Consider the following 14,964-nt stretch of genomic DNA (forward strand, 5'->3'; position numbering starts at 1 on the left):
AGTTGTCGAATACCAGTGATTCCACTTGGGGGCCATAAGATGGAAGATTCGTGGAGTATGTGTTGAATTTTTTGTTCTACCGCTCCGCAGACACATATCGGCGAATTATGCAACCCCCACCTAAACAGATTAGCTCCAGTGCAGCCAACGTCACATCTGATTCTGTTTAATGTGACCCATGCCTTTCTTGAGAGGTCTGCTCCAGGAGGGATGGAGAGTGCTGGTATAATTGAAAACTGGGGAGGGATATGTGGCAGCTCGTTCCATTCCTGGGCCCATGTTTCCATGCAGCTGAAGTTCTTATCCACAAGTTGTGTAGCATATCGATTGAATGGGCGCCTTGATGATAGGCGTTGAGGTCTGACTGGTCCATTTGTTTGGGAGTGACTGTGGAAAAGGTGTTGAGGATCGATTCTCGCATGCAAAGCCAGTTTGTGAGAGGCTTCTTCCCTACGGACATGAGCAGGAGCAATGCCAGCCAAAGTTGGCAGATGAGCAGTAGGTGTGGGGCGGAGACAGCCAGTGATGATGCGCAAGGTGTCGTTAATGCATACATCCATCTTTTTGTGTGTCTGGTGCGGTTCCATACAGCTGAGGCATATTCGGCTGAGCTGTAGACCAAGGCTAGTTCACTTGTACGCCAGGTTGATGCCCTTGCTCTCCATCCTGTTCCTGCTAGGCTTCTCAAGAGGTTATTTCGCGAGGTAACCTTGGCACGGAGTGACTCGATGTGTGGTCTGTAGGTCAACTGCCGGTCAAGTTTTACTCCAAAGTAAGTTGGGTTTGCAGTATATGATAAAGGATTTCCTTTTAGTGAGACAGACAGTTGACGCTGAAATTCCCGATTATTTAGATGGAAAGCAGAGATTGTTGTTTTTGACGCATTCAGTTTGAGCCTCCACTTGTCCAGATAGTCAGCCACCAGTTTTAGTTCAGTTTCAAGTTTTCTTTCCACCTCATGCCAGCTCCTGTGAGCATATAGAAGAGCTAGATCATCCGCATAGCCATACTGTTGCGATGTAGTGCATTGGAGTTACAGGCCCATAACCCCAAAAGTTACAGGCCCATTTTCTTGCTCTGTGTGCCATAGCCTACAAGTTGCTTGATCGTCTCTTACTGAGCAGACTCGAACCAATTGTTGACCCAGAACTGCCAGAAGCACAAGCTGGATTCCGACGCGGCCGATGCACAACTGACCAGGTTGTCAAGCTTACTGATGACATCGAAAGTGGTTTTGAAGCCGGTGAGAAGATGGGTGTTGTCCTAGTGGATCTTAAAGCAGCCTATGACACTGTGTGGCACCGTGATCTTACTATAAAACTATTTCGACCTTCTGAGGACGTGGATCTCATAGACCCTGATATGAACAATGCACTGGCTGCAGCAATTGGGAGATGTTGCTATGACACTCAGGCTGATCCACAATACCGTTGAGAAGATATTCGGGTCCCGGAATCAATGAGTCCAATAGTACCCTTGGGCTTCATGCTAACGCTATTGCTCATCCAGTTTCGAAGATCGTACAAAAGAGAATCCTTTTATCTTAAAATCGTACAGTAGTATTCAAATCTCATTTTCAAGTAAAAATTTTGCATTTGCTTTTCAGGTTAAAATATAAAATTGGTTGTTCTTTCGATTGTATGATCAAGAGCTGACATTGGTAAAGGTTGGTAAAGGGCTGACATTGCATTGCCACACATAACGTATCAATAACATTTGTTTAGAATTCCATGCGTAGATCTGACGTAAAACGCAACTTGGTATTTTCTTGGACACTTTTCCTGACTGTTGGTGGAACATGGATATTTGGATTCTTTGTATTTGCTTCAAACTCTTGTAAAACCGTACAACTAGCATTTTCCTACATATTTTCTATCTTGAATTCATTACAAGGTAAAAGCCTAAACAAGATTCTAAATTCATGATAATTGTAGTGAATTGTGTTTTGTTTTGGTCTAAAGTGTTTGAAGCTTCAAAAGCATTTCTTCTTACAAAAATCGGCAAGCTTGAGCTTTTTGGCTTTTTATGTTGCTTTCTGCACTGAGAAGAAAAACGATTTGTTTGCTTATATACCTTAGTACTGTATCCATTATTCAAAGCAGAATGCTAACCAATAAGGAGGCTACTTACTCTACAACTACACTAACCACACAAACAGTGGCGTAACTAGAAAGCATTTTTTGGGGGGCCAAATATTTGATGAATTGAAGAGAACGACAAAGTGTTTGATTTAAGACATCGCCACCTGATGTGCAGTGGCATCTCCTGGTGGGTTGAGCAAGGAAAGCAATAAAACTTGCGTGTGGGGGGGTTAGAGCGTTCCGAAAGCACGCGTTTTATAGGGGGGTCCAGGAGCAGGCACCCTTGGAAAAAAATTACAAAATTACACTCAAATAATGGATTATAGCGCTTTTTGGAAACACTTTTAGGGTAATATTTGTGTGAAATTTATTAGCAGATAAACAGCTATTAACTTATTAAAGATAGCTCTTACGTACGAACGGGCAAAAACTGCGGTTAAAATTAGAAAACACTAAAAACTCAGCCACACAAAACCTAGACAAAAAACCAACATGATAAGCAATTCTGAAATTGCTTCCACAGATTAGTCAAAAGAAGTGTAAATCGCGTAAACTTAGCTCGATTTACGATTTGCAAAATATGTTGGTGTCTTTTTGTGTGTTTAAAATAAGTCCTGGGAGGTGTTAATAGCCAGATGTCTTGGAAAATAATATAAATTTCTACAAATTTTATTATATTTTCAACAAAGGTCCCAACTTCGGAATCCAAATTTGAAAATTTGTGGGAGGGGGAGAGCATGGCCCCTTTCGCCCTCCCTGGCCACGCAAATGCACACAAACCAGAGATAAAGTTATTTCAATTTCGGGCAACATTTTTTTTTCTTAGCATAACAGCCCAATTGGCAGCCTATTCTTGGTATGATCCATCGTTATAATATTCTTCTATCTATGACGAAAAGTTAGAAAACCACTGTGGTTACGCAAAACAAATCTGTTTGCTGTTTAGTTTATCTTTTATTTCAAAAACTTGTCTCGGTTCTCCAATTTTTCTGTCTCGGTTCTCCATTGTTCTGTTGACCCAGGGCTCAACAGGCAATTATTTGCTTGCGGAGCTTAATACCTTTTAACAGTTTTTTGATTGAATTATCACGTCTTGTTTTGTGCCACTATCTCTTGTGCTTCTGTCTTTCTTGCGTAATATGCCTGAGTCCTTGTCTGAACAATCAATTATTTTTACCTCTGAAATACTTGACCCTTGTGCTGTGTAATTCTCAGTTATCATTTTGTGTGAGCGAGGCAGTTTCTCAAATGTTTAGATTTGACCATATTTTTGCTGTGATACTATATGATTCTTTAGCATTTCTTTTAATAATGTATTTTTTCTTATAGGCTTGAAAAGGGCTAAACTAAACGTTCGCTTTTTGTTTTTTGTGTTTATAATGTTAAATGTAGTGTTGTTGCTGAGTTATGTCTGTTTATGGTTTAAAAGATTTACCTCTCTACCCAAATTGTATTAAGTAGATTAATCTTTGTCTGCCTTGGGTACGCTTAATTCCCTTCAATTTTGCTCGTGCGAGAGAGATATTCTAATTGCCCTTTTCGCAGCACGTGTCCTAAAAATTGAAGTTAATTTTCTTTGATATTTTTTTAGTAGATTCTTTGTTTGTTTAACTTGATTTAAAACGGTTTGGTTGCTTTTTCTGTCATTCCAGGAAATTCTCTGCATTTTTCGGAATGCCCACATTTCAAACCCATTTATTTTTTTATTAATTGATTTGGTAATTGTCCAGGTATCTGAATTATATTTAAAAACTGGAAAATGTAACACTTCAATAGTCTGTATCTGGTTGCGAAAGATAATTATGCAACAAGTACATATTATGTACTTGTTGCATAATATTGATTTCATTTGCTGGAAAGAGGCTTTTCCTTAAGCAATGTGTATAATGAACTCTTATTCATCATTGGCGTTCCAGCTTATTGTTGTTCCAAGATACCGAAAACTTTTTACTTGTTTATAGTTGTTCATGTTTTATAGTAAGTTGGTACATGCAATGGCTCCGAGAGGGGGGGAGGAAGTCGGGCCAGTTTCCTCCCGAGCAAAACATTGTAAAGGAAAAACGAGCAGTTTTTTGTTTTTGCATTTTTGAGGGGGGGCCCACTTTTAGTACTTAAGTAAAAACGTACCAACTAAATAATCAACAAATTCTTAAATGAAGTGCGTAGTTCCAAGTATTTCTCAATCATTGTAAATGTCACTCTCGATGCTTCTCATCAAAAACAAATCATTTTCGTGTTAATGTAGGCGATGTTGAACAGCTTCAAATCTGAAGCTGAAATAATTTCTGCATCACTGAACGGTTTAGATTGTATAGTTTCAACTTGAAAACTGGTGCTGTTTTAGCTAAGCGGGGACTATTTTTGCTTGACAACTGAACCTTAACTTCAAAATCTGTATTGGCCAGGCATAGGATGTTGTATCCAACATAAGTTATCTGGGAAAGTTAAAGGTAGGCCTATCAGTCCAAGCACGATTAAAGAAAGTAAATCCTGTATATTTTTGTTTATGGATCATCATCATTATCAGTCATCATCTCCGCCTGCAGCAGATTGCGCATCAACATGAGTTATTTGCTTCCAAGAGTGGCGATTTTGAGCCAGCTCGCCCAGTGTCGCCAAGGAGTCCGGTCCATGATTGGATGTTGTCTTGCCATCGTTTTGGTTGTCTGCCACGTTTTCTTTTTCCTTCTACTTTTTCTTTTGTGCAAACTTTGCTGATTCCGAGTTGTGATCTTTTAGTGTGGCCGAACAGTTTTAAAAATTTTGATTTTATTATTGCTGCAATTGGATGTAATTTTTTCGTGTGGTCAAGTACGGTAGCCTTTTGTTGGTCATGCTTCTCATGATGTGATTTTGGAAGGTAGTGAGTTTTTTCTTTATTTGAGTTTTTTGTTTATGGATGTTGTTGCTTAGGTTAAATCTAGTTGGAATTCATAATGTTTCCTACAGACAGCGTTGTTCAAATGTCTTATCACTTTTGGAGTAATTGATTATCTGTAAGCTTGTGGCATCTTTAAAGTTATAGCCCAGTCAGAAAAAAAGTTATAAAAAATCTAAAAAAAGCTGTCCTATCATCTTGCAAAGAAAATTAATTTCGAGAGGGTAATCAAGGCGTGGTGCACAGCACAGGTGCAGTCACACCCAATGCTTCACATTACCCTTTTGAAATTGAAGCTCTAAAGACGTTTCTTAAATGCATCAAGTTGGAACCAACAAGAGCTTGATCGGAAGCTGAGTCAATGCTGAAGTAGCCTACAACTAGCAGTTTTAAATTTGTGACTGCTTTGCATTATGTAGATTACGTTCCTAAACAAGATTCACTGATGAATTTAATGAAATTAAAGGAATATGTAATTTAAGTAAGAGAAAGCTGAGAAGAGTAGGCTACTACTCGCAAGCTAAAGTTGCCTTGGCAATTATAAATTTAAAAGAAAATGATTTTCTTTTCCTGAGGACAGAACGCTTTTATAACTCAACTTAACTAGCTGAATCATTCGAAGGAAATGTATTCTACCGTACATTGCAGAGGATTCGATAGTTGTTGGAATTGACAAATGTATCAACAGACTCAAACTTATCGTCGATGTGTTTGAAGTTTTATGAAAATTTTATCGTTTGTCTGCTGTGCAGTTGCGGGCATGTGGACAAATTTAAACCATTTGTAGGCTACAACAATGACATTTTTCAAGACATTTTGGATGAGTTGGTACTTTTGACAGAAAGCCACACAGCAAACTACAGCTGCAAACCAGAACGAACCACCCCATAATCTCTAAGTTACACAAGGAATCATTGGTTGCAACTTTCGAAAGGTTTTTCCAAATAGTTTTGTTATGTTTTTTTCTGTGTTCCGGTAGCTACCTCCAACGGTTGCGCTTTGAGAACGTAGTTTTAGCAATTACTAAAATTTGAAAAGAATTGTTTGCGCTCCAGTAGGCCTATGACTCAAAATCGATTGAAAAGCTTAATTATAGGCTACATGTTGTGCATCAATTCAGACGTCGCAAATTTTTATCATTTGATGCTGTGATCCGTAATTTTGCATTGCAAAAATCCAGAAAGGGTTGAATTAAATCAGGGATGTCCAAAGTCCGGCCTGCGGCCGCGGGCCAACTCCGGCCCACGAGACGTTTTTGTATGGCCCGCGCCTGTTGTTGTACAATGTGTTATTTTTGGCCTGCAGACACACAAAAATCATATAAATTGAACTTGCAGTTTTCCGAAAAATTATTGTGGCTGTTGGCTCGCGAACACTTATTATCAAATCTGGCTCGCGTGGGAAAAAGTTGGGACACTCCTGAATTAAATGCTTGGTTGAACTATTTTCGTTGCCTGTAGGCCTATTGTGTGTTTATAAAGCTTTCTAGACAAAATAGTTTGCCTCAATAGCATTTTTGCTGCAAGTGTAATTCAGTGATTATTATTGATGATTTTTACATTGAACGAAGTTCTTTTCATGCTGAGGAAAGTAGGCTAATTTCAGCTTAACACGAACATGCAACGCAAGATAAAAAATAGTTGTATATTTGCTAAAAAATATTATGGGGCCCATTTTTCGTATTGTTTCCCGACCAGTGCTGACTTCTCTCGGAGGCCCTGGGTACATGTACACTAAATGTACATTTCAGTCTAAATGTAGATGATATAAAGAGGTGGGAAAGGAAACGGGATAACATCAGTGTTTATGATGCGGTTCTTTGCAGTTACAGTAATATTGTAAGAGATGAGGCTCTTGGTCATTGACTGGTTAGTCACCCCTTGAGCTATACCATAAGAAAGAAACTGCTTTAAAAAAAATTGTCAACACCATAATGTGATGCCTAATACCTATTCGTTCTGGATGATTATTGTGTTGACAATTTTTAGGAACATATATATAGAAAATATCTTTGATACCATTACAGCAGACAGTTTAGCGTTTGTTTATTTTTAATTATTAAAACACAAATTAATATCATAAACTACCAGGGATTAATAAAAAGATAAACCAGAATACGCAAACTTAATGACGTGATCAAGACAAAATAATATTAAAAATAACAAATAAGTGGCGACAATACTTACGCATTCAGTATTTTTTTGTAAACAAAATATTTTCAGAATAGTTATTAATAAATAAGCTATAAATAAGCTTATATTTTACTTAATTAAGTTTTGTGGTGCACCAGTGGAATATTATTATATGCAGGTTTCTTTTTGTTTTTGATGTACATTGTGCGACAAGGATTGCTTCGTATGTTTATTCAAAAGGCAAGAGCAATGATGTTCAAAAATAAATAGTAAGTTTTTGTTTCAGAATACCGTTTTATCCAATGCTTTGTTGCTCCACCAGCCTTTGATCCAGTAGCTATGCCACATAACTGTGTAATGTATCCAAGGCTTATGTTTGGTGATTAAAGTTTAGCTTAAATGGATAAATAAGACAAAGGTCTCTCTCTTAATATCTGTTTTCGAACACCTTTGAAATTGTTCACTTGCCAAGCACTGCGCTCTATGAAGTTTATGTGTTGTGTGTGTTCAGTGAAATTCGTTCAAATGGTAAAGCGAAGAATCGTCCGATGTTTGAACTACAAACCAAGATACGAACCAACAAACTAACACCCCCATCAGATGCTGATGATAAAAAAGGGAAACCAAAACTTTGTGTAGAAACGTAAGTACATTATTTGCTTTTCGTTGGCTTTGGATTTCCAATAATACGAACCTGTTTCGATAGCCGGCCTAACTCTAACCAGGCTGTAATAAACTGGGTTGGCGTAAGTGCTGAAAGAAAGGCAGCCGAGAGGATGTAACTGGCTATCAATGAAAGCTGAGTGTGATAAGATTCTTATCTTCTCATTCCTCCGAAGCTCAATATCTGAGCATGGAAAAGTTTGCCTTTAGAAAAACATCATTTCATTTGTTGAACAATAAGATAACAATGAAAAAAAATTTAAAGATGAACTTTTTTATTTTTGACAGCAATTCCTCGTGTTCAAAGAATTCAGTTCTGTCCAAGGGGAATGTCCAGTCAACGAAGAGCTGCTAAACCAAGAAACCAGTTTATAATTTCAAACTTATCATTGTTGTTCTGTGCATTTTTGACAATAAATCAGTTTTTATGTGTAAAGGATTTGATTTTACTTTGTGTCTGACTTAAGCTGCCTATGTTTGGTTTATGGAATGTCTAATTTGGCAAAATGTTTGAATCTGCAGGTCTGAGTTTGATGCCTTTTATTAAATTGCACTTAAAGTTAGTTTCTATTTAGCCTTGTAAAGGTTTGCGATGTAAAGCGATTAGAAAAATGTATAAACACACATAATTACAGCAAAAATAAAAGTAAAGTGAGATTTCTAATACCTAACTGAAAGACTGACAGCTGAAACAAATTATTAAATGTTGTTTATTGCTGCGGAGCTGAACGGAAACGTTCTTGCTTAAATTTGTTGCCCTCATTTAAAAGATACCAATGCTTGTGTTTAGAAGTTCGATCCATTTGTATTGTACTGTAGATGTTGTACTTTGTTTTAATTGTGTTATGTTTTATTATTGTGTTCATTATGCTTTAAAATGCATTCAAAATGTTTTAAACAATACAACAATCTTTAAATGGAAAATATTGCAAACTTTTATACACTAGGACTTTGTGATATTATGTGCACATAGGCTCTTTACAAGCATAGCTACCTGGAGATGCGCCCTGATTTGCTTACAGTACTTTGTAGATTTTTACTACTGCTACTGTCTGACTTGTATTTTATAAAAACAAAACTACTTTTTGCTGACTCGTAATGATATAAAAAATTTTGCATTAAAAAACTTTAAAAATTACGTTAAAAGTTTTTTTAATAAAAAGTCTTTTAGATGGTTACGAAACGTTGGCAAAATGTAGAAAAGTTGGCAGAATCCAACAAATCCAACATTTGTCCGCCCCGTTAGCTCGGTGGTTACGCGCCGGCTCAAGATCACGTGGCGCAAGTTCGACTATCGGGGTATGCGCTTGAGCAACGCATTTCAGAACTGCTCTCCATTCAGCGGCACCTAGTGAACAGAGTAGATCCCCGGCAACAACACTTCAACAATCGGAAAAACTTCGCTCTCTCAATCTTGGTAACCAGCCCTGCGTCAAGAGCCTCTATAAGTATGTGAAACTACCAGGAAAACCAATCAAGGCTTTGTCAGTCCGAGCATAAAGATTCAAAACCAACCAATCAAAACCAACATCAGGCAGTATCTCTTGGTAGCCATGGTAGGTAGGTTACAGCAGGAGTAATAAATTTGCAATTGCAGAATGGCTGTACCACCATAAAATAGCTATTTCGAATGTTACTCCATCAGCTGACTTCTAAGTTCAGTTCAGGTTATCTTGTTCTGTGGGCAAATAAACAAACATTTACAAAACACACTAAATACAAATAATTTGCAGAACAAATATGGCAGCGAAAGACAACAAAGTCCTCAAAGTCAGCTTCCACCCAAAATTTCAACAAAATACCAAAAATGAAGAACATTACTGTAATTAAAGCAATGCATAACACCGGTACTTAACATAATTACAGTATAACGGCGAAATAACAAATAAGGCAACATAAAACATAAAGATTATGTGCAAGGACATAAATAACTGAGATGTTTCAAGAGTGACTATTGCACAAATTCTTTAAAAAACATTTATATTACCACTCTATTTAAATCATAGCATCTACTTTTCAAAGTTTGATGTTGCAGATGGTAAATATAAATCATTCCTTTTGTTTTAACAAGTGCTACACTGGTGAGTTTCATTGACAGAAGCAAAGCAGCAAGCAAATCCCCGTTTCAGCATTTTGTGCACATACTTGTACATGAATTTTGTAATCTCCAATTTAATAATATCTTCAGTCTTGAGCACATTAAGCTGATGATAAAGAATAATTAGTTGTACTTGTTAATCCTGGCAAAAATAGACACGATAGAGTAAACTTGTTTTGTAACATATGCATTGGAGCAAGTAGTGTAGAGTTTGTTCTTCCTAATTTATAATAGAGTATTGCATCTAGAATTTAAACAAAGCATAATATAAAGTTTATAATATTGCTATTGGATTGTTAATGGACCACTGTACCAGGTAAAATATAATACCGCCGACCTTTGTAAGCTGTTTTTTAAAATCAATCATCATCATCATCCAATTGGGCGTATCGGTGTCGGTGCTAAAGCTGTAGGCTACTAACTGCCAGTTTATCAGCCAAGTATCAGTGTTGCACAAGGTGGTGTTATGCGTCTAGCGCAGGGACAAAAGCTAGTAAAACAGACTTGCACTGCCGCTGGAAAACTAATTAATGTAAACAGGAGCAGGTTGTAGGCATAAGCTTCCTTTGCCAGTACAAAGTCTCTCCACCACCAAGACTCGTACAGTGCCTCTACGCGGCGATGCAGAGTAACTGATCACCATATGGTCTCAAGCTAAACTGTAAGGAATCTAAGAGATGGTCACTCTGATTTCAAAACCCAGGTATACTGAGCTTGTTTACCCGACAGTTTCAGTATAATCACTGCTACTATTGCTAACTTTTCATACTTCCAGTATAACCTGCTCATAGTCGTATAGCCAGCGACTAAACTGGCACCCCCACTCAATCACTTGTAGAGGGCATGTGGTATCCCAGCAGGAGCAAACGAAAGACCTGTTAAAGGGCGTAAGAGCTCATCAAGTCTCAGAGGCCATCCACAATCAGTAGGTGTTGCGTCCACACACCAAGATCGTCTATACCTATCTTGATTTCAGTAGGGTGAGAAGGTTAATATTTTTTTTAAATCCAACTTTAGCCCAGGTTTTAGGATACAACAGCACATTCTAAGACCTTTGGTAAAAAAGTGTTGAAGTTTCCGTCCTTTGCCTACAAAAATTCACTTCGAATTTTAAATTCAAGCCCTCATTTTGAGAATCTCTATTCAATCCTTTTTTATCTAGCTGTCTATTTTATCTGCTGGTTTCAGTTAATCACGTAGATTTACATGCCTTTGGAATTCTCTACTGCAACTACCAATAGCAAACCTCAGGCTGAAAAATGTTGTTCAGGAAGCTCTAGTCTTTGATTTCATCATGTATGACTCGTAGACCTTCCACTCCGTTAGGTGGCTTGAAGATTGTACAGTCATTGATGATGTTGTCTGCGGTCTGTTCCTCGCCACCGCATTTACAAGAGGAGGAAGAGGCCATTCCCCATTGGTACTTGATTGGGCAGAAAAGCCCAACGCATGTACGAAGAGGGTTGAGGCGCACCCATGCTTGTCTTTGTAGTGTCAGGCCGATGGGATATGTGTCGGCGTCGGGGATGAACGAATGAAGTCTGGTGGTACTTGACTTCCATTCAACGTTTACTGTGCACCGGTTTGGTGCCGCAGTGCTCACTGCCATAAAATCGACACTGCCATAAACAGCGCCCTGCGCACAGTGACCGGATGCTTGCGTCCCACACCATTGGACAATCTCCCCATTCTCGCTGCCATCCAACCCGCTGAGCTTCGTCGCGAAGAAGCCACTCTGTCCCTCGGTCGACGGGCACTGAAGCCTAACCACCTTCTCCACCACAAGATCTCTGCCTTCCCAAACGAGCACCCCAGTCGACTGAAATCAAGACACCCATTCGTGCCAGCCGCTCAACTTCTTATCAACGAAGCTGATGTACAAGACATCTCTGCGGCTGCTTGGGCGGACCATAAATGGACTTCTGAATGAAAGTCAACCGACACCAGACTCTATTCCTTCTTCCCTCTTCCCTCTTCCCTCTTCCCTCTTTCCATACCTCAACAACATTTTTCAGCCTGAGGTTTTCTATTGGTAGTTGCAGTAGAGGATTCCAAAGACATGTAAATCTACGTGATTAACTGAAACCAGCAGATAAAATAGACAGCTGAATATGGATTATGAAACGTGTCATGGATGATGAAACCAAAGACTGGCTGCTCTCCATTAGCCTTCCAGTGTAGTCCGGGAACATCGTGAATCTGGGTTGGTAAAAGGATAGACCCTCGGCCCCAGAAGCTCACACGACGACGACGAGTCGACGGGGGTGCTCATTTGGGGGAGCAGAGATCTTGTGGTGGAGAAGATGGTTAGGCTCCAGTACCCATCGACCGAGAGACAGGGTAGCTTCGTCGTGGCGAAGCTCAGCGGGTAGGATGATAGCGAGAATGAAAATATGTCCAATGGTGTGGGACGCATATATCCGGTCACTGTTTATGGCAGTGTCGATGTTGTGGTAGTGTGAGCACTTCAGCACCAAACAGGTGCACTGTACTCTGCTGAAGAGTAGACATGGGATCAGGCTGCTATACGCAAAGTGTCAGCCCACGCCCCCCAGCTGGAGCCTGCCAGGCGCTTGAGTAGCGCAGCGCGAGATGTGAGTTTCTTGCGCAGTAACACCAAATGTAGGTGGTATGTGAGCGATCTGCCTAGTGTCACACCAAGCTATTTTGGTTCGGGGCAGAAGGACAGAGATTGTCCATTGTTCTGAACATGTAGCTCACGATCAGCTTCCCGATTGTGGAGGAGGAAAGCCGCTGCCACAGTTTTGGTTTCGCTGAGTTTTAGTCGCCAGTTATGGAGATAAACTGAGAGAATTTTTATGTCCTGGCTTAAGGTGTCTTCTAGGCTTTATAACCGTGGGCTTAATAAGCGTGGACTACTGTACCGTACTACAATCGAAAGTATAAATTTTCTTGTACAAAATTGTACGAAACTCAGCACATCAAGAAGTATATGATTGTATTTATTTTGCCATACAAGTTATATTTATAGTAAGTTTAAACCGTTTTGCGACCCACTGTGGATGGTCTCGCCACTCAAATTTGGGTCGCGACCCACTATTTGCGGATCCCTGCCGTAACACACCAACTTCTTGTTGCACTAATGATAGAGGCTATTTAATCTAAAATATTACCTTTCTCTTTTGACGTATTTATGACTGCTTTTGTTAATTTTGTTAACTTTTTAATGCTCTCTGTTCATGGAGACCATGTAAACATGACATTCAGCAGATAGACCAGTTTGCACGGCTTTGTTATACACTATACAGTATACAATATTAGAATTGCATTTCCCGGCATTCGATAAATCAATGTCGGTCATATCTGACAAGTAGGAATGGCTGGTTCTTCATCAGCATAATGACTTTTTTTTTTCTTTTTTTCTTGGCTTTCTTTTCGTTATGAGAATTGTGTTTTTACTGCTTTTAGTTTATCAGGACCTCAAACTAATGAAAAGCTTCGTTACTTCTGTCTATGTTATTGCTGATTTGTTTCCAAGGCACATTTGCTCTACTTGAAAACGTATTTTACTGAAGATTTGTTGGTTTTTTTTTTCATCATTGTTTGACCATCGGTTTCAGCACTGTTGTCATCCGATGAGTCTAAGTTCTTAGAATAAATTTGTATCACTGGTCGAACATTATAATATCTTCGTCTTCATTACCCCAATCATTGCAGACACCACCACGTAAACATTACATGATCTTTGCAACATTCCACAGCTATGGCATGTGTGTAGGCTAAATAACTTTAATACTGAGATAAAACCAAGCAGAATTTTAAAACAATTGAATTTATATTTCATTGCTGGCTCATACATGAAAGATATACAATGGTAGGCCCAAGCATATAAGTTTTCTTCGAACAAGCACAATGTTGATGAAATTACCAAAACAACTAGGCTACACACAAAATCTAAGTAATCAGCTTCTATAATTTACATGGACACCAAACCTATTCAACCGCAGTTGAAAACATTTAAAACCCTTTAAGGGATATAATATTTCTAAGAAAGTTTTTTTCCAAATAAATATGTTTTGTAGTTTAAAATGGCAGCTTAAATTGAATTTAAGAATTTTTTTTTAAATTTTTTTGTTGTTTATTATAAAACGGTATGGTACATATGTGTACCATTGTCCCTTAGGGGAAATTTTATTAATAGCTCTTTTGATTTTAGTTGCTTCATATGAGGAGCCCTATTGTTTTTCAAAAGCACTTTCGCTTTACAGTCTTGTGATTTTAAAGATTTTACCCACACGATTATTCAATGTTAGGTATGGTGGGGTCAACTCAGCTCCATATTTACCACTTTTATTATGAAAATGTTGTTTCCACGCAATATAACTTGATGATGGAAATCAGAAATTCCCACATTCATACAGAAACACCCTCCAAGTATAATGGTGACAGTTCAGTAAAGTTAGTCACACTCGTGGTACAATGAGAAGCAATTTCTACCATTTACAAAGCACAGGTGGACATTGCACTCAACACATATAGGGGGTCAACTCAGCCCCATCTTCACCACTTTTATTATGAAAGTGTAGTTTCCATGCAATATAACTTGTTGATAAAAATCAGAAATTCCCACATTCATACAGAAACATCTTCCAAGTATAATGGTGACAGTTCAGTAAAGTTAGCCACACTCATGATACAATGAGAAGCAATTTCTACCATTTATATAGCACAGGTGGACACTACACTCAATACATATATTGCTTGTTCTGTTTTAGAGTGTTTTTCTGGTGCAATGTTTGCAAATATGTACATAGGCTATTACCATTTGCTAAAATTAAAGAGCTACGAATCAGCAACAACACGAAAACACACTGCCTACAGGTACCTCAACGGATCTGAAAAGTCATCTGATATTTCCCCTAAGGGACAATGGTACACATATGTACCATAAAACTTATATGATTTTTTTCAATACTAAAATACTTTCAACAATGGTAAAAACGTTTATATATTACAATACAACAACTATCCTTTATGTTTCGGAATGAAATAGAGCAAACTGCTGCTTGCTGTTTCCACAAACATACCGTGAACATACGTCACCGTTGTACTGCGCTAACTGCTCAAAAACCAACCTTTAAAATGTGTGAA

At 38.4% G+C, this 14,964-nt stretch overlaps 1 protein-coding gene across 1 annotated transcript in view; it reads left to right on the forward strand.

Moving 5' to 3' along the window:
- The window catches only part of LOC145770237 (adhesion G-protein coupled receptor G7-like), a 30,231-nt gene extending 21,574 nt beyond the window's left edge, over nucleotides 1–8,657 (forward strand). Inside the window, exons 17-20 of the mRNA XM_082581833.1 lie at nucleotides 1,725–1,893; nucleotides 7,270–7,360; nucleotides 7,603–7,734; nucleotides 8,043–8,657. Of these exons, the coding sequence (XP_082437959.1) occupies nucleotides 1,725–1,893; nucleotides 7,270–7,360; nucleotides 7,603–7,734; nucleotides 8,043–8,109 (459 nt within the window). The 3' untranslated portion in view covers nucleotides 8,110–8,657. The remainder of the gene's footprint in view (nucleotides 1–1,724; nucleotides 1,894–7,269; nucleotides 7,361–7,602; nucleotides 7,735–8,042) is intronic.
- The last annotated feature ends 6,307 nt before the right edge of the window (nucleotides 8,658–14,964 follow it).

This window comes from Aplidium turbinatum, chromosome 5 (genome assembly GCF_918807975.1).
Source record: "Aplidium turbinatum chromosome 5, kaAplTurb1.1, whole genome shotgun sequence".
NCBI classification, from domain to species: domain Eukaryota; kingdom Metazoa; phylum Chordata; class Ascidiacea; order Aplousobranchia; family Polyclinidae; genus Aplidium; species Aplidium turbinatum.